Source organism: Pristis pectinata, chromosome 7, assembly GCF_009764475.1.
Source record: "Pristis pectinata isolate sPriPec2 chromosome 7, sPriPec2.1.pri, whole genome shotgun sequence".
NCBI lineage: Eukaryota > Metazoa > Chordata > Chondrichthyes > Rhinopristiformes > Pristidae > Pristis > Pristis pectinata.
Window position 1 is genome coordinate 84,277,733 of NC_067411.1, and position 27,920 is coordinate 84,305,652.

At 38.7% G+C, this 27,920-nt stretch overlaps 1 protein-coding gene across 6 annotated transcripts in view; it reads right to left on the reverse strand.

Moving 5' to 3' along the window:
* hsd17b4 (hydroxysteroid (17-beta) dehydrogenase 4) overlaps positions 1 to 27,920 on the reverse strand; it is an 86,962-nt gene that overhangs the window by 44,628 nt on the left and 14,414 nt on the right. For 2 of the 6 annotated variants that reach the window (XM_052020414.1, XM_052020413.1), the window contains exons 5-13: positions 22,629 to 22,650; positions 18,394 to 18,440; positions 17,512 to 17,596; positions 17,206 to 17,393; positions 14,726 to 14,817; positions 14,597 to 14,621; positions 4,495 to 4,623; positions 3,260 to 3,360; positions 1,800 to 1,973 (exon numbers count right to left, since the gene is read on the reverse strand). In XM_052020414.1, coding sequence (XP_051876374.1) covers positions 1,800 to 1,973; positions 3,260 to 3,360; positions 4,495 to 4,623; positions 14,597 to 14,621; positions 14,726 to 14,817; positions 17,206 to 17,393; positions 17,512 to 17,596; positions 18,394 to 18,440; positions 22,629 to 22,650 — 863 coding nt within the window. Of the gene's footprint in view, positions 1 to 1,799; positions 2,046 to 3,235; positions 3,361 to 4,494; positions 4,624 to 14,596; positions 14,622 to 14,725; positions 14,818 to 17,205; positions 17,394 to 17,511; positions 17,597 to 18,393; positions 18,441 to 22,628; positions 22,651 to 27,920 lie in introns of all 6 variants that reach the window. The other 4 variants (XM_052020410.1, XM_052020409.1, XM_052020412.1 and 1 more) reach the window with 3 other exon arrangements.

Here is a 27,920-nt window from a genome sequence, read left to right on the forward strand (position 1 = left end):
AATGAATGGGCAAGGATGAGAGAAATTACTTGTGAGGACAAATATGAAGTTATCCACTATGGTACAAAGTAAAAAAAAAATGCAAAGATTAATTTAAAATTAAAAAAAAATAGTGGACAGGCTTAGCAGGTCAGACAGCACCTGTGGAAAGGGAAACAGTGGATGGATTGGGGGGGGGGGGCAAGAGAGCAAACTAGATAGTAAAGAAAATGGAGGGATGGGAGAACAAAAAGGGAATCTCTCTGATAGGGTGAGACCAGATGACATAATGTGGCAGTTAAGCAGCAATGAAGATCAGATTAAACTTTTATCTGTGTAATGTGTTGCTAATGGCAACGGTGGGACATGCCCAGCAGGCCAGAACTACAAAAGAAAGAAAAACCAAACCAAAACAACGATGGGCAGAAATGACTGGTTCTGATACAAAACAGGAGGAAAGAGCAAGTTACCCAAATTTGGAGAATTCAATATTGAGCTCTGAAGGCTGCAATGTGCTCAAATGAAAGATGAGGAGTGGTTCCTCAAGTTACATTCAGCCCTACTGTAACAGTGGAGGAGGCCACAGACAAGGTCAAAATGGAAATGCCCATCGTGGTTTATTTCCTATTTCAAGCATCTGCAGTGTTTTAACTTTCTATAGTATTCCTCTTGACCTCTTGTTACAAGTCATGACCTACTGCAAACAAACAGTGCCTCACATCCTTTAACACTATCAACCACTACCTTCCTTTCTAGCCACTGCTACTCTCGTAATCCAACAACCAAGTTGCATTACCCAATTATCCAAGTGTAACAACTGTTTTCAGAATCGCACAGTGGCACTATACTGCAGGGCAATCAAGATGTATCCCAAACACAAATGTTTCGAGCATCAGAAATTCCTGATCTAAAGATGTTGACACATTCTACAAACCATCTGAGAATGAGTATCAGACTAAATTGAAGCCATAACAGATGCAATGGCCAAGGACTAAGCAGGCCAGATTGAACCAGACACGATCATGGACAACGACTGTAGTTCAGTCAGATGAATTGGGTGGGTGGTGGAATGGGGGAGGCCAATTCAATTTTTCAAAAATTGGACCCCTCTTTCAAAAGGACAATGACCGCCTTGTCCCGTGAAGGACATATAATCAATTAAGTGTTTTCACCATGATGTGGGCATTGGTTCTTAAAACAAAGTTATTTTCCTTCTAAATAACAACTTACAAATATACCATTAGAAAAATCAGATGCATTTTTGTGGATGGATGAACTGTTGACAGAACAATCTGTATAGCTATTCAGGAAAAGCACTACAATATCTATTTCAGCTTCAGGCTGCGTTATTAATGAATTTCTATATCCTGCAGCCGTATTAAAGCACAAGCATATTCCATGGAATTGTAACAAATGTCATAGTTTAAAAGCAGTAGGAAATAACAGAATATTACATGGGAAAAAAATTGGATAATAAGTAGCATTTCCAAAATGACTTTATGTACTGGAGTTATTAGTGGTACAATAAACACAAATTTCATTTTATCCTTTTGAGACAAAAAGTACAATGCACTTGGAAACTTAATCACAAACACATAACTAAGATTTTACATGTTTATCATTTTAAAAAAAATATGCTTGATCCTGACAGCATCAATAACACAGAAGTTAATTTGGCATAAAGCTAGATTAATACTGTGGAGTCTTAAATCCCACAACCACCGTTGATGACAGGATCCTACAAGAAGCCAACTGTAGGAAATTTATGCATGGATAACAAAAACAAATGAAGGATTATTCAAAATGACTGCTAGACTTGCCTTTGTGAAGTCGATGATCAGTCCAGGAACAGATGCAAGATCAAACATGCCACTTTGGGCAGGAATTACCCCAAAAGTAGGCAAACAAGAGAACTCTTCATTTCTTTCAAAAAGAAACTTCAAGTGATCTGGATCCTTTGTGGTCATGCCAACTCCAAGAGCATAGAGAATAGGCTGCAGATGGGTATAGGTATATACAATCGAAGGCATTTTTTTACCTATAGCTTCAACCTGCATTAAAAAAAACTATTAAAAAAAAGACTGAGGTTGATGCAAATATGCAGTTTCAAACTAATTCCCTACAAAGCTTAGGGAAAAAAAACTTTCTATAATCTTGAAGCACACAAGTATATCACTGCTAATGGGTTCCTCAATAAGACAATAACCCTTCAAACTACTGACTAGTGCAACAAACTACTGACATTTAAATAATAAATGTTTTTAAATACAGAAAATATTCCTAGGCACTTAAATTCACAAATGAAAAAATAGACACAAATGTAAAGGAACAAATAACACCAAGCTTTTAGTTGGAACTAGAAGCCCCAGTACTTATGTGATTAGCAGAATTAAGTGTCAAGTCAACAGTGACCACCCTAGGGGTTTGAGGGCAAGATATTTGGCAATGGTAACCACCTACTATCAAGGAGAGGTGAGAGATGTTATTCACCAATTGTTGCCCCAAACCTGAATCTTGCTGCATTTACAAATGGACTGATTTATATCTGAGGAACTGAAAATGGAACTGAGCACCTGAGCAATCAAGACTGACTTTATGCTGGAGGATTTCCAGAATAAATGACTTAGCTGGCTGTAAGAAAGCCTGCCAACTTTAGGAAATGCAGCATCCACAAGAGTTCCAAGTAATGAAATAGGACCGTAGGTGTGGAGGCTGCTGTATCCTCAAATAAGGATAAGAAGTTGAAACATTAAAATGTTTAAGTACTTGGACCTGAGAAAAATGTTTAAAAGGAGTGCGAAGGGAAAGGGAGATGCAATTAATGAGTTTAATTCTTGAGCAACAAGTAAAATCTATGAGTAGAACAAAGACAATTTAGATAGCCAATATGGCAGAGATTAAATTATATACATCATGGTACATCTGAAGGGTCCATTACAGATTTCAAACACTTTTGGGTCACAATAGTTTATACTGATATTTAAAACACATTTACTTTGGAACACAAGTAATAGATCATTTGGCTCTGCTTTGATACTTTGGTGACAGAAATAGTGTAGATGAAGATAAAACACATTAATCTGAATTTCCCTCTCCAGCGAGCTAAAAATTCCATGGAGTAAAACCACTTGGATTATCTGACAATCTGTAGAAAAGCCCTTAAGGACAATTTTTTTTTAAATAACAACACATAGATCATATTCAAGGACAAGTATTCGATATACGAGGACTGCTTCTGTGATAATTATACTGGCACCTTATGTTTACAGATGACACCTACTGGATTGACGTTTGAAGTGCTAGTTTGCACTGGGCCACTGGTTGGATTTGTGGAGATTTCCTGGTTAGTGCCCAGCTTGTTCAGTACCTCATAAAATGTATCTGCAACAAAATACAAGAGCATACTATGGAACTCCTGCTCATACTTGACACACGTTGTTTACAATCAACAAGCCTCCTGAGCTGCACTTAGTCAGGCAGTTAAAAAGCCAATCAGATATACATAACCAGTGCAGCGAGTAGCAGAACAAAGCAAGCATGGCGGGTTATGGTCAAGTGATCGACATCTGGTTAGTATTGATAGTGTTGATGTGAGAAAGTAGAATTGTGCAACACAGTCTGTGAGGGGACTCTGAGCACAGAACAAGCAGATAAAGATTTTCTGATATCCACAGGCATCAAGTGCCAGAAAGGATAGTGGAAGCAATTCAATGTTAGCTTTGATACGAGAATTAGGTATGTCCAAAACAAAAGTGTATTCATGAAACATCCTAGATTCTTGCTTTCCAGTAGTAAACAAAATTTGGCAATAGCCATATCATGAGTTATTACAAATGTGACTGACATTTGTAGACTCTGAGGAGCATCATAAAAAGATAGAGAGCTGGAAGAGTTTAAGGACAGGATTCCAGAGCTTAAAACTCGGCAACTGAAAGCAAGGTCAGGCAATTAAAACGGAGGACATAGAACCAAGAATTGGAAGAGCACAGAGGTCTTGGATGGTTTAGAGGGTGTAGGGTACAAGAGATATAGGAGCAGCAAGGCCATTGTGGGATTTAACAAAAGACAGAGAACAGTTAAAAATCAAGCCAATATAGGTCAACAAACAAAGGAGTGACAGGTAAATCAGATGCTGCAGGTTAGGATATGGGGATAGTGCTTTACCTTGAAGGAACATCAGATATATAGAGTTATGGAATGGTCATTTTACAAGAAGCCAACACATGCATAATGAGTGGAATGACCTCCCTCTATGCAATTCTTTAAATGTTTCATATGTTATCTTCCAAAATTTAGTGGTCAAAAATCACTTAATGCCCCTTGTTTCAACTCCATTATTAGTTACAACACCAAGGTAAAGTATCTCACTTTCACTTTATACCATATCAATGGACACTATTATTTTATCCAGCTTGTTAAAAGTGGGTCATTTCAGAGCCATACCCTCAGTAGATACTAGGTTCTTGCATTATTCACAAATCCTAATTTTCTTTTCACAAAGTTTTCAAAAATTACCTTGGTAACTTTTGGGTTTAATTGCATTATCAAAGTCACAGATCTGTTCCCAGTTGTCACGCACTGCTTCGGGTGTCATTTGTTGATTCTTCTGTCTTACAATAGCGCCCAGTGTTCGCTCCCAACGCACTCAAAAGAGAGATATAATTAAAATGGTTGCTGACTTAAGCCAGGCATAATACAAATTGTTTCCAAGATTCATACTTATACTGAAGGAGATAAATTATTCAAACTTTTATATAACTTATTCAAATTTAAGAAAGATGTTTCATTTCTAAACATTTCTCAAAAGTTTGAAAATTGTGGAACTTAAACTGCTCAAAACAGAAAAATATTAAATTTAATTTATAAACAAGTGCAGCATTGATCTGAGGATTCAAGTAACAGTACTTCTATTTTATATTGAACACCTCATATTAAAGTGTTTAAATGAAACCAAATTAGTTTGTGTAAGCCCCTCTGAAAATATCACATTTCAAAATTAATTTGGCACATGTCAAAGTCTTCATAAATTATTGCCAGTCACAGTGCTGACAAAATAGCTACTATTGTCCCTCCTCTCTCAGGTAACAGCACATATTGTAGCTTCAACCCCCATCACAGAGCTCCAGCACAGAATCTGGCTGATATGTGTGTAGTACTGAAGGGGTTTTATATCTTTATTGATGATATTAAACCAAGGACCCATCTGTTGATTCTAGCAGATGATCAGTTGTTGACTTCTTGGCAAAATAATTCCCCTCAATAGCAAAATGGTGGCTCATCTTATGCAAAATACAAGCTGGAAGTCATATTTGTTCATACTACAGTGACTACACTTCAAAAATCATTCACTGGATCCAAAATGATTTAGAATGTTCAAGAGAGATGGCTCAGATTCTGAGAGGAATAAGCCATGCTTCCTAACCATCCCTACTCCAAGCATCTGCAACCATGTTCGAATTTCCACACTCTACATAATCCTTTACCCACCTAAATTCCCATACTGGGCATCCTGTAGAGTCCAACAGCAGAGCCCAAAGTTGCAGCAATTCCCAATTACATCCATAGGGGAATCCATCCAAAAACTTTACAAGGGTGCTAGTGTTAGGTAACTTGCATCTGTTACAATTGCTTACTAAGCGTAACCAGCTACAAGAAGCTCTCTTTTAAATGCCTTTCAATGGACTGAATGGCCTCCTTCTATGCCATATTATTACCCAAGAGTCAAATTCCAACATCATAAAAAGATATTTCAAGAAAAAAAACATAAGGGTGGAATTTCAAAGTAATAAACACCCAAATGCACCTGGATGCTATCACAAAGTTGTTGGGTTTTTCAGCAGCAAAAGTAAGAGGGAGTTATGAAATAACAGTTTAAAAAAAAGAACCAGGACAAGTGACTGACCAAAATCTTCAAAAATAGAGAACAAATGAAAACTCAAATCCTAAAAATCACAGGATCACTGGTACAAAGGAAGATCAGGTCATTCAACTCCTCAACCCTATTTCGCCAAACAAAATCAACAGCTTAGTTCCTGTAATTTGCCTTGGCTTCATTTTCCCTAATAGCTTTTGTCAGTGGCATTCAAAAATCACTCAAACATTTATTAAGCTGGTAAAAACAGTTTTCGTGGGAGCATTCCACACTTCTTCTGCCCTTGTCTTCTCCAAACTTTCCTGCGTCCTCACCACAAAATTCAGCGTTAGAAGTTTGCAAAGGAACATCTAAACAAGCCTGATGCGTTTTGGAAACAAGTCCTGTGGACTGATGAACTTAAAATAGAACTTTATTCTATTCTAAACAATGAGAAAAGATATGTTTGGAGAAAAAAGGGTGCAGAATTTCAAGAACACGTCTCCAACTGCTAAGCACGGGGGTGGATCGATCATGCTTTGGGGTTTGTGTTGCAGCCAGTGGCACGGGGAACATTTCACTGGTACAGGGAAAAACAAATTCAATTAAATACCAGCAAATTCTGGAAGCAAACATCACACGATCTGTAAAAAAGCTGAAGATGAAAAAAGGATAGCTTCTACAACAGGATAACAATCCTAAACACACCTCAAAATCCACAATGGACTACCTCAAGAGGCACAAGCTCAAGGTTTTGTCATGGCCCTCACAGTCCCCCGACCTAAACATCATTGAAAATCTGTGGATGGACCTCAAAAGAGCAGTGCATGCAAGACAGCCCAAAAATCTCAGAACTAGAAGCTTTTTGCAAGGAAGAATGGGTGAAAATCCCCCAAACAAGAATTGAAAGACTCTTAGCTGGCTGCAGAAGGCATTTACAAGTGTGATACTTGCCAAAGGGGGTGTTACTAAGTACTGACCATGCAGGGTGCCCAAAGTTTTGCTTCGGGCCCTTTTCCTTTTTTGTTATTTTGAAACTGTAAAAGATGGAAATAAAAAAGTAATCTTGCTTAAAATATTAAAGAAATGTGTCATCTTTAACTTTATGCCTTTTGGAAATCAGGTCATCCTTTACTCGCTTAGCTATTCACAGTAACAGAAATTTTGACCGGGGTGCCCAAACTTTTGCATGCCACTGTATGCCTCTCATGATTATATACACCTCTATAAGATCATCTCTCATTATCTTACACTCCAATGAATAAAGTCCAAACCTGCCCAACCTCTCTCCATTAACTCAGTCCCTCGAGACCTGGCAAGATCCTCGTAAATCTATTCAGGACAAACTATCAGCGACACTGGGCAATTTGCCAAAAGTCATCCTATTTCATTCCAGAAAGCTTATTAACTAAGGTGTAGCATATGCTAATCTGCAACAAAAGTACAAATCCACTAATACATGTTGTTAATCTTGTTAATAAAAGAGAAGTTATATTTCATTGATAAACTGACAAACTTGGTTTACCCAGAAAGCTCACATCAGACCAAAGAGCTACTATCTAGACAAACCTTTTAATGCTAATTTAGTCTTGGGCATAATATTTCAGATAATCAATTGCCAAACATCTGTATTTTATTTACTGATGGGTAACTTTATGGCTGGATAGATGCCTGGCTGTTTTTCAGTGGAGAACCTGCAAGGAGCTGACTTACAAGCTACAAATGATTAGTGACAAGGTTGGAGGAGAGCCTTTAGAATCAGAATTATCATCACTGACTTTTAGGACGTGAAATATGTTGTTTTGCGGCATCAGTACAGTGCAAAGACAAATTATAAAATAGTGCAAAAAAAAAGGAATAATGAGGTAGTGTTTATGGGTTCATGGATCTTTCAGAAATCTGATGGCAGAGAAGAAGAAGCTGTTTCTTAATCATTGAGTATGGGTCTTCAGGCTTCTGTAGCTCCTTCCTGATAGTAGTAACGAGAAGAGGCTATCTCCCGGATGGTGGTGGTCCTTAGTGATGGATGCCACCTTTTTGAGGCACTGCCTCTTGAAGATGTCCTCGATGGTGGGGAGGATTGTGCCCGTGATGGAGCTGGCTGAGTCTACAACCTTCTGTAGCCTCTTACGATCCTGTGCATTGGAGCCTCCGTACCAGGCTGTGATTCAACTAGTCAGAATGCTCTCCACCATACATCTATAGAAATTTCCAAGAGTCTTTGGTGACATACCAAACCTCCTCAAACTCCTAACAAAGTAGAGCTGCTGGTGTGCCTTCTTCATGATTGCATCAATGTGTTGAACCCAGAACAGATCCTCTGAGATGTTGACACCCAGGAACTTGAAGCTGCTCACCTTTTCCACTGCTGACCCCTCAAAGAGGACTGGTGCACGTTCTTCCGACTTCCACTTTCTGAAGTCCACAATCAATTCCTTGGTCTTGCTGACCCTGAGTGCAAGGTTGTTCTTGCAACACCACTCAACCAGCCAATCTATCTCACTCCTGTACATCTCCTCATTGCCACCTGAGATTTTAACAACAGTGGTGTCATTTGCAAATTTGTAGATAGTGTTTCAGCTGTGCTTAGCCACGCAGTCATGAGTGTACAGTAGAACAGAGCAGTGGGCTAAGCATGCATCCTTGACATGTGCCTGTGTTGACTGTCAGCGAGGAGGAGATGTCATCACCAATCTGCACTGACTGTGGTCTCTCAATGAGGAAGTCGAGGATCCAGTTGCAGAGGGAGGTACAGAGGCCTAGGTTTAGAAGCTGGGTGATTACTACTGAGGGGATGATGGTGTTGAATCCCAAGCTGTAATCGATAAACAGCAGCCTGAAGTCTGTTTTGCTGTTGTCTAGGTGCTCCAAAGCAGAGTGGATAGCCAGTGAGATTGCATCCGCTGTAGACCTGTTGTGGCAGTAGGCAAATTGCAGCAGATCCAGGTCCTTGCTCAGGCAGGAGTGGTAGCTTAATGAAGCAGTGGTATCAAAGTGTATAATTCTGCCTGTGATTATATTGTAACTGGTCTTGAGTTCATTCAAAGCAGTACAAATAAGTAGGTTCAATGGATATTTATGACCAATATAGTCTTGAAGATCAATCTGATCACCATTTACCTTTGGGAAAGACGACTGTGAATAAAGAGTAAAACCTACATACAACTCAAAGAATTTCACTTCCATTTCAAATGAGAAGTACATTAGTTGTTAAAACTGCCAAAGGATTAAAGTTTTTTTTAAAAAAGATATCTGGACTGTGCAGTGGGCACCTCAGCAAACACAAATTCCAATCATTACTTGAACAGAAAAGGAAACTATGGAGGAAACTGCAGCTTCAAAAAACTTAAGTTAAAAAAAAATCCCTATAGTGCAATACATTAGTCCATACAGTTGGGGTTACTACATCCGAGTGCGAGGTAAAGCTAAAAAGAGAGGGTGCCAGAAAAAAGCTGGGAAGAGATCATTATTATTCAGGTTTTGACAGACAATTTCAAAACTTGATTCCCAGCTGCATACCTTGAAATGTATTTGTTATTTAGCAGTCTTTTCCATTCAAAAAAATCCCCAACTTCATACTCTTTTATAATCAAATTTACAGGTTACTTCATTCCGTCACAAAAGACACAATACAAGAGTTATCACAATAAAACAGAAATACATATGGTGACTGCCAGGAAAATACCATGTTGTGTAATGCTGTTGACCTTTAAAGGTCTTCACAATTTGCTTGTCCATATATAATTTAAATAAGTCTGAGCCATATCTTCAGATGTTCATTGCCCCAAGGCTGGATACAATGTAAATTGGTTTATTACCACATGTACCAAGGTACAGTGAAAAACTGTTTTGCAAGCCATCCATACAGATCATTTCATTACAGCAGTGCATTGAGGTAGTACAAGGGAAAACAATAACAGAATGCAGAATAAAGTCTTACAGTTACAGAGAAAGTGCAGTGCAGGCAGACTATATAAGGCGCAAGGCCATAACGAGGTAGATTGCAAGGTCAAGAGTTCATTTTATCGTACTGGGGGCTGTTCAATATTCTTATAACAGCAGGACAGAAGCTGTTCTACAGCCATGTCCAAATGTACAGCAAGCATATTGCAGGAATATAGGAAACAGGTAACCCAACAACTCTCACCTAAAAATGGGTATAGGCATATCAAACAAAAATAGCTGGTTTAATACTTGGATTGGTGTTATTTCATTTTTAACAAATAACAGAATACCTTCCCATTTGTCAAAAGATCTAATTTTCACATTTTTTGCATCATTTCCAAACTCCAAACAATGTATTCTAGTTCACAGTTAAATCTGTAGTGGAGCAGATGCTATTAAGAGCTTTATAATTTCCTGTTTAGCGATCACACCTTCCATCAAGTGATTAATAACATGTCAAAATCTGAGAGAAGAGCAATTTACTATCAAGCACATTGGCTCTTCTTCCCTATCCAGTGAAAATGCTCAAGCAGTCAAGGCACTTCAACCGAAAATATACTGCATTTTTATTTCCAATGCTGATTTGACAAAATGGTTTGAAAATACATACCTTGCCTACTATTCTGGGCAAAGCACACAAAGAATGCCATTTAGCATGTAAAATGGCTGCTATAAGATGATCATATTGTAAAAATGTTGACCTATAGCACCACCAAGGGGAAGCTTCATTCCATTTCGAAAACTGAGAATCAGTCACACATTCTTGCATTCACATGCTGACGCATGCACACATACAGAAGTGTCCATGGCTCACGTGCAACCGAATCAATGTAGTAGGTTCGGATACTGCTCCAAGAGACTTGAACACAAACATCTAGGTTGGCACTCAAGTACAGAACTGACTGTATACCTAACAGAGGAAGTGTTAACTATCAGAAATGCTTTCTTTTGGATGAAATTTTAAACTGAGTCTTGAACTCCCATCTTAGGCAGATGTAAAAGATCACACAGAACTACTTTGAAGAAAAGCTATGGAATCACTTTGTTTCCAGACCAATATTTATCCTTTAATCAATGTCACTAAAACAGATCATCTCAGAGCTGACTGTGTGCAAGTTAGCTGCCACAGATCTTTCTTGAGGGCAAATTAACTTCAAAAGAATTTCAAGGACATAAGAGACCGCAGATGCTGGAATCTGGAGCAACACAAAATGCTGGAGGAACTTAGCAGGTCAGGAAACATCTATAGAGGTAAACGAACAGTCAATGTTTCGGGTCGAGATGCTTCATCTGGACTGGAAAGAAAGATGGCAGAGAGCCAGGATAAAAAAGTGGAGGAAGAGCTGGCTGGTAATAGATGAGGGGGTTGATAGACAGATGGGGGGGGGGGGGGGGGGGGGCGTGGCAGGGGGAAGAGTGGAAGTGATCTCAGAAGATGGGAGGTGATAGGTGGAAGTGACAAAGAGATGAAGATGATGGAATCTGATAGGAGAGCATAGAATAAAGGGAGGGAGGTGGGAAGGAGAACTGATGGGAAAAATCTGTGAGTGATGGGGGCCAGTTGGGTCAGGAAAACAGAGACGGCAAATAAATTTGGGGAAAAAGGGACAAAGGGGGAGCAGTTACGGGAAGTTTGAGAACTCTGTGTTCACGCCACCAGGTTGGAGACTACCCAGGAGGAATACGAGATGCTGTTCATCTAATTTGCATTTGGCCTTGACCTGGCAGTGGAGGTGGCCATGAACAGACACGTCAGTGTAAGAATGGGAAATGGAAATAAAATGGCTGGCCACCAGGAGATCCTGGCTGGCTCAGTGGTATTACTGACCTGCTGGAGTTCCTCCAGCATTTTGTGAGTTCAAAAACATTTCACTGGCTTCAAAGTGCTTTGTGACATCCAGAAGTCTTGAAGGTGTTATTTAAATGCAAGTATTTCCTTTTCCCATATAAGTATGCACGCCCTTAAGCATTTATCTCCCATTGGACAGCTACCACACATGTCCTAAAGGACCAATAAGTTATATTATTAGCAGCCATACCCACACATCCTGGTTGAATGGGTACGGGGGGGGGTGGAATGGTAAAAGTGAAACATGCTTAATTGAAATAAAATACTGCCTCAAGAGATGAATATTTATACTCTTTAAAAACATGTAAATTTTACAGGCCTTGAATCTTCTTGTATGGATGCTGATACCTTAAAGTTTAATAATTTCAGAAAAAACACAAAAGGTTACATTTATAGACTATCCCCAGGTTATGAATGCCAGACTTATGGACGTGTACAAATGAGCAGGCTTCCACATCATTAGATTCAGAAGTCCGATGTATGTACATACTTTCATTCCTACAAATTGCAGTTAGTTTCTCTCTTTCTCCACTTTTAGTAGTTTCTCTCTCTCTCCACTTTTAGTAGTTGTTCTTTCTTATCTGTCTTGTGTGGTTTTGATGCCATTCATAAGATACCTTTATTAGTCACATGTATATCGAAACACACAGTAAAATACATCTTTTACGTAGAGTGTTCTGGGGGCAGCCCACAAGTGTCGCCACGCTTCTGGCGCCAACAGTACTATGGAGGTATGGTTATCATAAAGTGTTTTTTTGTGTATTTTCTGACTTGCAAACAAAAATCAACTTAAGGACATCCGTAAAAAACGGAACCCATCCATTACCCAGGGACGGCCTGTATTCCAGAGATCAATGTGAATGGACAGATATTCAAGGTTTTATTTTTCTGTATTTTCATGTACCAACATCAGCATTTAGAACTATGATGATTTAGATGTGCAAACAAATAAAAATTGACAAAAGATGATGACTGTAATGAATTTAAATTATGGAAAGTCCCAGAAGCAGTGTGGCATCAATCTCACTTCAGCAGGTTTGTCAAGCTCAGCAGCCAAATAATTAACAAAGACTTGTTGAGAAGGGAGGGAAACAACAATATCATACAAACAAACAGAAAATAAACAGAAAAACAAAATGCTACAAAGAAAGGCTTTTAGCTCCTTCACATTTCAACTAAAACAGTAAAAATGTTGACTTTGAAATATTACATATAGAATTGCAGGAGAAAATGTTGCTATTACAATTGAAGAGTTGTCTTTCATGATAGCAAAAGCTTTTCAATTGTTCTGTAAGCAGGCTGGGTGTTTATACACTGACAAGTGATTCCTTAGGGTTCAGTATTTCCATTCTTAAACCTAACTAAATCTTTAAACATGTGCCTGTTTGTTTAAATCCTTCAGCATAGCCAGCTTAAATTCTATGAAATTATTTTTGATAATTTTCCCATACAGAATACAGAGCCAGAACCATCCTAACCACAGTAAGAGAAAAAAAAAACAAATTCCTCTTAATTAATGCCTAACTCTGCACAATTTTAGTCCTTATATCCTCATAGTTATTTAGTATTAAGATGTTTGTTCTGCTGGACTCAGCTCCTTTCATCAAGCATAACCAAACATATAGCCTATTCAACCTCTGTGCTCTTAGCACCAGTGAAAAGTAGCAGCACACATTAATAAACAAAGATACAGTACAAAACAGATGGTAGTAAAAATCTATGAAGAACTGCACATAATACAGGAGATTTTATACAAAGAAAGGAGGGTCTTAGAAATGAAAAAAAATGGGAATACACAATGTACCTCTAAACAAGGATATTAACTTCAACAATGACATTTAAAGAAACAGACAAAAGCTTTAAAATTTAAAAATATATTACAAATTTTTAGCTGTTACTACCTTGTCTATCAATATTTCTCATACAATGAAGACAAAATAGGTTTATGGCCTCTTCTGTACTGTGGGATCAGCAGCAAACAATTTGTGTATAGCGCAAATAGCAGTGTGACGCAAACAGATAATCCATTTTCAAAATGCTGGCTTAAGCATTAATATTAGCCAGGCCGAGTAGGATAATTTCCCTACTCTTCTTTGAATTGCCCAATGAATTTTCTATGTATGCAGGCAAGAAATGACAAGGCTTAAATTTAGCAACTCGAATACAAGACAAACTGTCCAGAATCTAAAACTATAGTACTCCTTCAGTATGGATTGCTGTGTCAGTGCTGAAGTTGTCTCTGACCTAAAAGGAGAGCTCCAATATTTATACAAAATTAAATGTTTACTGCAGCCATTTAAGAAATGTCACAGCAGTTGAAAATCATGAAGTCATAGCTTAAGACACAAAAGTGGGGGGAGGGGAAGAAGAGTTAGATAGATCTTAGAGCAGGATAAAATGTTGGCACAACACTGTGGGCTGAAGGGCCTGTACTGTGCTGTAGTGCTCTATGTTCTATGCTCTAAAACCCCAAGACATCTTTGACCTCTCATCAAAATTTCTAGTTTTAAAAACATTTTCAGTCTTAAATCCTCTCAAACCATTTTTCCAGTTTACATAAATATTTGCAGAATAAATGAAATGCCTACCACAGTAAAACTCTGATAATCCAATATGCAAGTCTTCAACAATTCCAGTGGTTCAATATCTGGCTTACTGGGTGCTGATTCCAGCATCCATTAACACACCAAGGCCCCAGTTTCTGCATTCCTTTTAAACTAACCAGGGCTGTTTCCCTTGCTCCCCTTAAACTTACAAGGTTCACTGGAAAATGCATTATACTATTGTACAGTGTAATGTCTTAAAAAAATGCAAATTAAAAGTGTGTTGGAGTAGTAATTGGAACAACATCCAGTAGTTTGGAAAATCTGCCCATCTGGCACCAGTTGTGAGCTTGCCAGATTAATGGAGTTTTACTGTACCAACTTTCCTAAAGAATATCACATAACATTCTAGTATGCAGCATCACTTACATTTGCCAATCCACCCAGCTCCCACCTAAAAGAAAAAGCAGAAATATAAAACATTTCTCAACACATTTGCATGAAAGACTATACAAAAGATTAATCGAAATCTGATATTAATTTGGACGAACATCCTACCTCAAATAAGCTGCCATTCTCTTGGCAACTTTCATGGCATAACCAAACCACCAAAGGTGCTACAAACTCAGGTTTAAAAGCATCCAGTATATCTAGATTGAAGAAGAGAATACAGTGGTTTGCATATCCAATTGAAAAAAGTTTTACTGCATCTCAAGATACCAGTTATTCAAATATCTAAAACAGAAACTTTTCCCCCAATCAACTACCTCAAAATTCCAAGCCCCAGGTTCAACTGCATCCTGCAGATGACTAAACCTTAAAGGAACCTTAAGACAAACGCATGTTGCATTTTTAAAAAAATCCAGTAGCAAATCTGCCCAATGAACTAGTAAAAGTAGAATGGCAAGACACATTTTTCTTCTTCGGGATCTACGCATGGAATTTTACCAGCACCATGGTGCCTCTACATTGTAGTGTGAGATTCATCCTCTGTGGCATTGTCATCATTGAACCTTTCAGATAATGTGCTGGAGGAACTCAGCTCAGCAATACCTCTGGACAAATACTAAGATTGAAATCTAGTAAACAAGTTCATTCCTGCTTCTTTTCTAGTGATCTACCCAAACAGCTTATTCTCGTACTCTACGAATTGAATATTTTTGGCCTTCCAAAGAGATTTAAAGGATGTGGTTTATATTCCATTTATGGAAGTCCATACTCAACTAATTTTGGCAATTTTGTTTAAATTATTTTTGCCACTTTAGGTATTTAAATAGAAAGATGCATCTCAGAAATGGCAACCCAAACTGGTGCATCCAAGTGCCAGATGTAGAGACTTCCACATCAGAAAGATTTGGATCAACGAATAGACACGGAGAGAAGAAAAATAGCCTAGGTTTTACACTAACAATACAGCACTTGGACAAGGCCAACAACTTTCAGTTCAGAGGCATGTATGACCACAGACTTAAAGTCAGTATCATCTGGACTATTAATTGAAGATAAATGGTTTGATTAATTATTTGATCTTGGTATGAATTTAATCTAATTATGAAGTCCATTATGTTCTTGTCAAAGGAAAGCCAATTAAATTAAAATTAAAATCATTAACTTTTCAAAAGAATCAGATTGCAGACTGTGCCTCCAAGCTAAACTCCAGTTAAGACTGATTTTTTTTTAAGGGTTTCTTGCTCTCTCTGCTGGCCATAAGAATTATAGACAAAATGAGTTTCTCCATTCTCCTCACCTCTTTTGCCATAGTCTAGGAACACACATTGCTAAGGTATTCTGAAAAGGGAACATTTAATTTTCTTTGAAATGTCATCCATAATGTTGAGCCTAAAATCTTTAATAAATTGAAACCCCAAGATGACATCACATAATCAGTGGTAAAAAGTGCTCATTAAATTCAAAATACTGGCTATTTAAAAGGAAACATGTTTAAATATATAATAAGTACCATGAATGTGATTATTGAAATGGGAATACTTCACAAGCCACTAAAATGATACTCTATGGACCTCAGTAGTGGAGCTACAGCATGCAGAGGATACCTGCATTGGCACATGTTTGGAGACCAAGGTCCATGTTTACCAAAGCACACCAGAGGATGACTCAACACTTGTAAAAACAAAGATCCTCCACCAACACTGCCCTTGATGATAAAGGTTCACAGCAGGACACTAGAAAACATGGGCAACTTCCCATATCTTGTAAACCACTACACAGCAAAGATGAAATTCACCACCATCTACAGTGCACCAGCACAGCCTTTGGTCAATTGAGGAAAAGTTTAAAATCAAGAGTTCAGACTCAACAAAACTCATCATCTGCCTGGCAGCTTTGATTCCTGCTCTCCGATATGCTTCTAAGACTTGGGCTACTGCAGGCACCTCAGAGATACCATTGAAGCTGTCTCCTCAAAAACATCCGAATCCACTGCAAGGATAAAATGGGCCAACAACAGTGTGCTCTTCCAGCCCAATTTCCCCACCACTGAGATCCTGAATTACACTCGGCTCTATTTCACAGGCCACACTGCCTGCATACCTGACACCAGGCTCTCAAAACACTATTCTGAACCCTGTTAGAGAAAGGGATTGACAGGTAGACATAGAAAAAACAATTTAAAGATTTCTCAAAGCTTCCTTGAAAGATCACAAATCCCCACCGACTTCTTGGAAATCACTGGTTCATGACCACTCACTGTGGAGGAGGTGGGGGGGCATTTGGGATAGAATTGAGAACCTCGTGTCCACACTTCGGAAGCACACACAAGCCCAGCACAATGGCCGGAGGAGTGCATCACCTCACAAACTAACCCAATCGCCCATCCCATCAGGCATCTCATGCCTTACATGTGTTAGAGTCCACTGGCTCCACATTGGCCTTGTCAGTCACCTCCAAACCCAAGGGGAAGCAGGTCAGCTTTCATCCCAGAGATTGTCCAAGAGAGGTTCTGATGGGCATTATTATTAAACAACAATCCTTATTAACAATTCACTTTAGCAGCACTCTTATGCCCCTATGTTACTTACCTTGAGGCAAAATAGTTTGGGTCAATCTGGAACCAGCTGTCGGAGCAATAGTATTACATTGGATGTTGTATTTCCGACCTTCAATAGCTAAAGTATTTGCAAGTCCCAGTAGTCCAAGTTTTGCAGCACTGTAATTTGCTTGCCCAAAGTTGCCATATATTCCAGAAGTAGATGCAGTCATAATAATTCTGGCAAAATAAAATGTTTCAACTTAACTTTTTTTAAGCAAAGAATGAACAATGTCAATAGATCTTCAAAATAAAACAGCCAACTGCCTAGGAAGGATTACATTTTTCAGTCTTTTACCTGCCATACTTTTGATTCTTCATGTGGTTCCATGCTGCTCTCGTGACTTTGAATGAGCCCCTCAAATGAACTCTCTGAATTAAATCTTAAAGGAAAATATTTTTTTTAAACAAACTGGCTGAATTAAAATAACACACGATCAGTTAGAAACAAAGACAAAATGCTGAAGTTCAAGTTAAAGGAAGCTTTAAATAATATGTTTAAGGTGCTTGTCAGGGAAAAGTCACCAGGCTGAATGTTTGTATCAGGACTTTCAGAACAGATTGGAATTCTTGGCTTTTACCAAATAAAATGTCAGAGATACGATCTCTTAGAAATACACAAGATAATGTCAGGAATGGCGATGGTAAATTCAGAAGATAGCATTATATTGAATTGTGAAAGCTGGAAAAGAAAGTATAGGGTCAAGGTAGTATTTTAATTTTAGAATCACTAACAGAACATGTACCTTTATAGTTTCCTAAAGAGAGGAGTGGGTTTGAAAATGCTGGAACTAAGAAATAAGTTGCAGCACTGAAGATGATAGATCGGAGAAGCTCTTGGTCATGTCTAGATTGATTTAAATGTTTACTGTGCTGTCACATAGAAGTTTGTCTACCTTTAAAAAAAAGGATATACCTTAAACTAAATTAAAACTGTAGTGGAAATTCTAAGCCAGTAAATAGTGCTAAATAATTATATGTAGTCAACTGACCTTGCATTAATATAACAACACTTAGCATGTTTGGTTATCTAGTTACAATAATAAAGTTCATAAAACAGTCGTAAAACATTTACTATCTAATGAGAGGTAAATAATTTAAATGAAAATCTCGATCCACATAACAAAAGCATGGCTATGTAACAAATCTGGTTATCATGTTTAATTCAGCACATACTCACCCCAATCCAAATCACTTATCCTTGCAAAAGAACGGTCTCTTAAAATCCTGAAAATATCAAGACAATATTAAAAGTGATAATATATTTCAAATTAGTCAACTATCCACAAAATATGTTAAAAACAGACTTAAATTCTAAAGATGTAAAAGAAAATCAAACTTGCATAGGGTGATTTTCTCTCAGATACACAAGATGCTGAAGAGTATCTGAGGTAGTGATGGTAAAACCCAAGAGATGAAATGCTTGTCTGGCCCACATTTGAGGAAATGTACTAGTTTTGTAAAGGAGATAAAACTTGCACTAGGATGGCCAGCCAGAGGATTATTAGACAACTAATTGCTATGCTGGCATGCATCAAGGAGGTTTCCTGGTATTCTGGTAGCCTCACACACTTCCCTAACTGGGAGTAAATTATTCTGCACAGGATTTTGTATGCTACATAATACAATATCATCTTTCACTGTTCACACAATAGATTCAAAGAGCACAATTAAAACACATTGGAAGACTTCCCGGAATATTTCATTATGATTTAATAAGCAATCAAGCACCTCTTCAGGAAGTTCTCTGAGGGCAGTTTCTAAAAACCTTTTAAGAGAAGACTCAGTTAAAGGAGCCTTTCTGGGTGTTCTTCTGATCTGTAGGATTGGGAACACAAGACAAGCAGGAACAGACCAACTGGCCACTGCAACCTGCTCTACCACTGAATAAGATCATGACCAGTCCAATCTTGACCTTAATACCACTTTCTCAACCTTGCCCACATTCCTCAGCTCAGTAATATAAATGTCTGTCAATCTCCACTTTGATTCGACCTCCACAGCTCCATGGGATAGAAAATTCCAAAGATTCAAAATAGTAAAAGAAGAAATTCCTCCTCATTTCAGTCTAAAATGGACAATCCCTTATCCTGTAACTACACAACCTAGTTCTAGACACCCCAATGACAAAGGGAAAATTCCTCTCAGTATTTACCCTATCAATCCCAGAGATTCTTATGTTTCAGTCAGAACACCTGTTTTCTTTAATGTGTCTCGGCCAACCTCCTCAATCCACCATCATGAGGTGCTTCGAGAGGCTGGTTATGGCATGCATAAATTCCAGCCTCCCAGACAATCTTGACCCACTGAAACAGGTCTAAGGTAGATGCCATCACCCTGGCCCTACAGTCATCTCTGGAGCATCTGGACAGTAAAGATGCCTACGTTAGACTATTGTTTATTGACTACAGCTCTGCCTTCAATACTATAATTCCAAGCAAACTCATTACCAAACTCCAAGACCTGGGATTCAACACCTCCCTTTACAACTAGATCCTTGACTTCCTGACCAACAGACCACAATCAAGTAAGGATAGGCAGCAACACCTCCGCCATGATTATTCTCAACACTGGTGCCCCACAAGGCTGTGTCCTCAGCCTCCTACTCTACTCCCTATATACTCATGACTGCGTGGCCAGATTCTGCTCTAACTCCATCTACAAACTTGAAGATGATACCACTGTAGTGGGCCACATCTCAAATAACAATGAGAGGGAGTATAGGAAGGAGATAGAGAGCTTAGTAACATGGTATCATGATCACAACCTTTCCCTCAAATGTCAGCAAAACAAAAGAACTGGTCATTGACTTCAGGAAGGGGGGTGCGATGCACATGCTCCTGTCTACATCAATGGTGCTGAGGTCAAGAGGGTTGAGAGCTTCGAGTTCCTAGGAGTGAACATCACCAACAGCCTGTCCTGGTCCAACCACGTAGAAGCCATCGCCGAGAAAGCTCACCAGCGCCTTTACTTCCTCAGGAGGCTAAAGAAATTTGGCACATCTCCACCAACCCTTATCAATTTTTATCAATGCACCATAGAAAGCATCCTATCTGGATACATCACGGCTTGGTTTGACAACTGCTCTGCCCAGGACCACAAGGAACTGCAGAGAGTTGTGGACACAGCTCAGCACATCACAGAAACCAGCCTCCTCTCCATGGACTCTGTCTATACTTCTCACTGCCTTAGTAAAGTAGCCAGCATAATCAAATACCCCACCCACCCGGGACATTCTCTCTTCTCCCCTCTCCCATCGGGCAGAAGATACAAAAGCCTGAAAGCATGTACCACCAGGCTCAAGGACAGCTTCTATCCTGCTATTAAAATTCTATTGAACGGTTCCCTAGTACGATAAAATGGACTCTTGACCTCACAATCTACTTTGTTATGACCTTACAGCTTAGTGTCTACCTGCACTGCACTTTCTCTGCAGCTGTTACACTTTATTCTGCATTCTGTATTGTTTTACCTTGTACTACCTCAGTGCACTGGGTAATGAATTGATCTGTATGAACGGTATGCAAGACAACTTTTTCACTACCTTAGTACAAGTGACAATAGTAAACAAATTCCAATTGAACCTTCTTCTGCACTGCCACCAACCTTCCTTAAATATGAAGACTAAAACTATATACAATACTCCAAATGCAGTCTCACCAGCTTCATGTAAACTTGTATCAAAACTTCCTTCCTTTTATACTCTATACCCCTTGCAGTAAAGGCCAGGATTCTATAAGCCTTCCTGATTACAAGCAGTCCCCAGGTTATGTTCTGAGAATTTGTTATTCACCTAACATTATCAAAACAATAACTTGTTATGTGCCTTCTGCAGGTAAAAACCTCATTTCTACTGGTTCTCTTTTACATCCTGTGTTACATCCTAGAGAACTCTTAACTTTTTTTTAAAATTTATTTTCTTAAAGCTATGTTGACTCTGCTTGATTGTCTTGTGCTTTTCCAAATATCCTGCTACTACCTCCTTTAAGGAATCTAGTTTTTCCCTGTGAAAGATGTTTCCTGATGTCCATCTCCCTCCTTCCTTAAATAATGGCATTACATTTTCAGTCTTCCAATCCTCTGGGAGCTCTCCCGAATTCAGGGAGCTTCAGTACTTTACAACCAACATATCCACCATACAGCCACTTCCTTTAAAACCTCCTACAACATTAGCCATTAAACTCAGAGGGTTTGTTGGACAATCATTCATTAATCTGCATAGTACTTTTGATTCTTTGTTTTATAGTTCCCCCTCCTTGTCTATCTATTATTATCGTAAAGTTTCAATTAATTCTGCCATGAGGACTGATCTATAATAATTATTTGGAATCACTGCCATTTTTTCCCCATTTCCCCATTATTAGTTCCACAGTTCCATCATCTATGGGACCAATAAATACTTTCGTTAATCTTTTCATCTAACATAGAATTTATTTCTACATTTTGTATATAATCTGCTAGTTTACTCTAAAACTTAATTTTCTCTCTATCATATTTTTCAGCATTTTTTTGCTTGTTTCTCGTAATTTCTCAATCCCCTGGCCTACCATTAACCTTCACAGCATCGCGAGCCTTTCTTTCACTTGGTAGCACTCTTAACTTGTTTAGTTAGCCATGAAGGATGCATCTTTCCTGCAGTACCTTTTCTTTTTCACCAAAATATACCTTTGTTGAGATTTATGAAAAAGATCTTCAAACATCTACCACTGCTGATCTACTGTCTTATCCTTTGACTTATTTTCTCAGTCCATGTTATTGCTTTTACTTGAGTTTAGGGCACTGGTTTCAGACCAAAGTTTCTCACCCTTGAACTGAATTTGAAATTCTATCGAGCAATAATCACCCTTTCCTTGGGATTCCCTTACTAAGGGATCAATAATTAATCCTGACTGGGAGGTTGAAAAGAGGTCAGGCAAAGCACAGCAATGCTATGGGGCAGGGGGAAAGGAGGGTAAAATGAATTCAAACAGTAAATCATCACTCCCTCTCCAGGATCTCAGTACCAAGGCCACAAACTTGTGCCATTTCACTCAGTTTGAGAGTCACACTGGAAGTCAGTTCACATCACATCTTCAGTGTGAACATGGAGACACAAGAGACGACAGATGGTGGAATATGGAGCAACACAAAAAACACTGGAGGAACTCAGCGGGCCAGGCAGCTCCAGATGAAAGGTCTTGACCCAAAACATCAACTGAACATTTCCCTCCGTAGATGCTGCCTGACCTGCTGAGTTCTTCCAGAGCTTTCAATGCGAACATGTGCTGTTCCAAAAAAATGTCTGATTAATGCATGAATGCCAAACATGCAAATCTTCACCAGTACCTCCGTATATTCAAAATTTATAGTAACCAGCAATTAGGACCAAAACACTTAGTGAGGCTGAACAAATAAAATACTGCGGAAACTACTCACCCAGCATTGTTAACAATAATATCTGAAAGAAAGAAAGAAAGAAAGAAAAAGTTGGGACGCTGAACTAAAATTTGATATCAATTATTTAAAAGAATGTTTTCAAAAGTAAGCATTTTCAAAATGACACATCATCCAAAGTACCCAACTGAAATTGTGAGAATACAGGCCTAAAACTTTGTGTCAACAATATCCCATAAATAATGTAGATTTTTTTAAAAAAGTTGAGCAATCTGAGTAATCTATTTGTCTGACTTTCAGAACTTCCAAAATTAACACGAGAACTTCCAAATTCTCTCATTTACCATTCTTCCTAGAGTAACAAAAACTTCTAAAATACAAAGTAAGGTTTTAAACTAATGAAAATGCATGATAAATATTTCATAATAATGATTAAACAAGTGCAGGTTTAAGTCGCTGCATCATTGGTTTTACAGATAGGTCAAAGCTTCTCGCAAAAGCTTTTATTTATGGAATATTGCTTAATAATATATTGTAAAGCTTTCACAGTGCAGTTCAAGTAGTTGGGTGTGCTGTGCAGTGTGCAACTTCCCCCAGTGGGTAGCAGTATGATGGCATTTGGTTTACCTATTCCAACTAACTCTAAAATGTTCTGGGGAACAGAAAGTTAGACAGTATTATCACATTCAATAATCACAGCTGAAATCAAGTAATGAGGGAGAATGAGAGGCAGAGTGAAGGGGGAGACACAAGATGTATTCTGGGACAACGTCATGGAAGACAAGGATGAGAAGTTTTAATTTATTCCAGAGAAAACTGGAGTGATGATTGACCAGCATCATGTAAAACAAGTTAGAGGCAACTGCAGAAAAGACATGTTGAAGACTGTGGACAGTAGTGGGCAGAAGGCCAGAAAAGAAGATAATGACTTAATCAAGACCAGTAATGGCACAGCCAAGCATGAAGGAAGACTTCAAATTAGCTGGTCAAGGGTTAGTGACACAGTCTGCATTGACCCTCTCCTGTGTCAATAGGTTATGGAGCACCCCACCTAAGGGTCGGTGTCACAAAGGCAGTCTGACAGAATGAGAGATTATGGAATGGAGAAGTGATTCAAAAAACTGATGCGAATTGCAAATGTGAAAAACTAAAATGAAGACACAACACATTCCAGGAAAGCCACAACAAATCAACCACATTTTTTTTTAAACTTTAATCAGTGTCACATTTGGAATGCTGTGTTCAGTTTTGGTCACCCTGCTATAGGAAAGATGCCATTAAGCTGATATGAATGCAGAGGAGATTTACAAGAATGTTGCTGGGATCGAGAGATTGAGTTATGAAGAGAGGTTGAGCAGATTGGGACTTGTTTTTTCCCCACTGGACTGTAGGAGAATGAGGGGTGATCTTATAGAGGTGTATAAAATCATGAGGGGCATTAATAGGGTCAATGCACAGTCCTTTTTCCAGGGTTGGATAATCCAGAACTAGAGGTTATAGGTTTGTGAGAAGGGAGAGAAAAAATAGGAACCTGAGGGGCAACTTTTTCACCCAGAGGGTGGTCAGTATATGGAATGAGCTGCCAGAGGAAGTGGTTGAGGCAGGTACATTAACAACATTTGAAAGGAACTTGGGCAGGTGCATGAGATTGCATCAAGACCCTTATTCCTTGAGACACAATTTCTCATTCATATACCAATCTCTTTGAAATAATGGTCAACATCCTATAGGCCTTCAGGATTACTTTTCAGACCTTCATATTTACTTTTAGTGATGTTTGCTTGGGCACCAAAATGACTTTCTTCAGGTATTAGTCCCTTGGCATTAATAAAATAAATTCATTCAGTATGTTGAAATGCTTCATTTATTAGCACAGTGAATTTTCAAATGATACAGTAAGTTATTTTCAAACATGCCAAAAAAAAAGTTGCAAAATCATGGGCCTAAAAAATTTGATCCAGAACCACCATGGTAAGCAGAGAATGGATATCATTTTTAAACTTCTAACTGTATGATATGCCAGCTATGGTCTGAAAAGTTCACACCTCAGGACCCGGAGTCCAGGATGCTCAGGACATTAGTAAATTCTGAGACCCTCAATCCCTCTAAAGGCATGCTTGTAAAAGGTAAAGCATTATTTAAGTGTCACTTGTCAATAAGCAGTAAATCAAAATATTTTTAATAAAGCCTATTGTATACCTATTGGAACAGGAATACAGAAACAGAATAATGAAAAAGACAAGCTGAAGCATCAGTTTGGGTATGCAGTATCAATGACTGAAAAAATATTCCTCCAGCTCCAATTGATCACTCTAGTAATCTGTCATTGCTGATGCTATCAAGTGAAGAGCACTCAAGCATCACTATCTGGAGGCAACAGCAGAATCATGAATAGTAGTCACAGTTTGTTGCCATATGAAACATGTACCACTACTTTCATCTCCAAGATCCAATTCAATAGTTACATACACTTTTCCTCCCAAAGGAAACCCTATCACTGAGGCATGGAGTAAGAGCAACTATCATCATAATTTATTTTAAATATTTAAAATATACCAACCCTATACAACAACGTACCCAGAAACATTGTGTTTCCAGAAAACCCAAATTGTTATAAAGACTGACACACTGGAATTCAACACATATCAAATGATTCTGACAATTTATCGTAGTATTCCTTAAGGATGACAATATTGAACAAAAAGATTTTCTAAAATGCTTTTGTTCAAGAGGAGGCATCTTGAAAAAGCAGAACTCAGTGGTCAAAGTGTTCCTCTCTTTGAATTATACAGTACAGGAATCTGTTTGGCCTATTATTACTTTCTTTCTACCCACAGTACAGAAAAATTTTCTTTGAATAATTCCAACAATACTTTGAACTCTCTCCATCTATGCGCAAAGGAAAATAATCCTAGTTTCTATAACCTCTCCAAGTAACTCTAAGCTTTCATCCTTTATTACCTTTCCAGTAAATCTCCTCTGAAAGTCGACATTTCTCCCCAGAGTGAGATGCCCAGAAGTGGCTGCAATACACCATTTAGGATTTTTCCTGCACTAGCTTTCCATCCTTTAATTTCCTTAATGCCTAAAATTCTATTGATCTCTTTCTTGAAAATATTCAGTGACTGAATCTCCACAGTCCTCTTAGGTAGTGAATTCTAAAAACTCAATATTCTTTGGGTGAAGAAATTTCTTTCCACCTCAGTCCTGAATGACTAACTCCTCATTTTGAAACCATGGTCCTGATTCTACACACTCCACCTGGGGAAATATCATCTTTGTTTCTACCTTTTCATGCCCAATAAGAATTATGTCTCAATAAGATCACTTCTGAACCTAAGAAAGTATCGACTCAGGCTACTTAATCTCTGCTCACAGGAGAGACCTAGCATCCTCGGAACCAATCTGATGAACTGTTGCTTTCCTTTGTCACAAGTATATCCTTAAATAGGGAGACCAAACCTGTACATATCTGGGCCCTTGATAACTGCAGTAAAATATCTTTACTTTTGTTTTCAAATCCTCTTGCAATGAAGGGTGACATACCATTTGCCTTCCTAAATGTTTACAGTATCCCAGACATTGACATGCTAGGATTTGTGTACATGGACACACAGGTTCCTCTCAATACCGACACCTTCCAATCCCTCACCATTTAAAAAAAAAATTCCTCCTTTCTATTTACTCTAATAAGGTGGATAACCTCACATCTTCCCCTGCTGTATTCTACTTGTCATACCTGTGCCCATCCATTTAGCCAGTCTACATCCTCCTAAAGCTTCTCTGCCTCTTTTTCCACAGATCACACTGAGCAGCTCTACACCATCAACAAAATTGCATCTATTAAACTTGAGCTCTTCATCAAAATTACTGATAGTGGATTGTGAACATCTGGGGCCCCAGCAATGATCCCGCAGCATTTCACTCATCACAGCCTCCCAACTGGAAAATAATCCATTTCTGCCAAGGATCCTTGATGCCTTAACAATTAATTTCCTCAATCACTGACTCCTTCATAAACATGCATGTACAAGTCATGAAAATCAAAAGTAATTGCAACAGTACGAGGAGGATGTGATTGCACTGGAGAGGATGCACCGGAGATTCACCAGGATGCACCTGGATTGGAGGACTTTAATTATGGGAAGAGATTGTAAAGGCTGGACTTGTTTTTACTAAAGCGAAGGAGGCAGTTGAATGAGTTGATAGAGGTATATAAAATTATGAAAGGTATAGATAAGTTAGATAGACAGAATCTATTCCCCATGGTGGGGGTATCAAAAATAAGGAGGGCATAGGTTTAGGGTGAGAGGAAGGAGTTTTAAGGGACATCTGAGAGGAAAGTTTTGCTTACCGAGAGAGTGGTTGATATCCAGAACAGGCTGTCAGAGGAGGTAGTGGAATCAGATACAATCACTATGCTCAAGGGGTATTCAGATAGGCACAAATAGGCAGGGCATAGAAGGATACGGACCTTCAACAGATGAAAGGGATTAGTGTAGATGGGCAAAACAGTCTGCATTGACCTGGGGACCGAAAGGACTGTTTCTGTGCTACATGACTATGACCCTATGAAACTGAATATCGAAAGGAAAACAGAACATTGACAAAGAAAAACAGGTTAGGCAGCATCTGCGGAAAGAGAAACAGTTAACGTTTCAGGTCAAAGACCCTTCATTGGAACTGCGAAAGAGAGAAAGCAAGTCAATCCTGATAATAGAGAGAGGGGTGTGGTGGGAGGGGGAGGTGTTGCAATGGGTGGAACAAAGGGAATGCAAGTGATGCGCTGAGACAATGCAGCCATTGAAGTAGTTAGACCCCTTCGAAAATTCAACATTCTTACCATAGGGTTGTAGATTAGCCCTGCAGAATAAGAGGTGTTGTTCTTCTAGTTTGCACTTGGCCTCAACCTAGCAGCAGAGAAGGACGAGGACAGACAGGCCATACGGGAATAGTAAGGGGAGTTGAAATTGCATGCAAACAGGAGAGCAAGATGACCAATGCAAACAGAGCACATGCTCCACAAAACGGTCACCTAGTCTGTGTTTGGTCTTGCCGACTTAGAGGAGGCCACATCACGAGCACCAAATGCAGTAATCAAAGTTAGAGGAGATGCTTGTGAATCTGTAGAACTGTAGACCAGAACCATACACAAGGGTGCCATCAATTGTGACATGCCCAGCAGGCTAGAACATATAAATGAAAGAACAAAAAAGGATTGGCAGGCATAAATGGCCAGTCTTGATACAAACAGAAAGAAAGAGCAAGTTATTTAAAATTAGAGAATTTGATATTGTTCTTCAAGCTGCAACATGCGAAGATAAAAGATGTGGT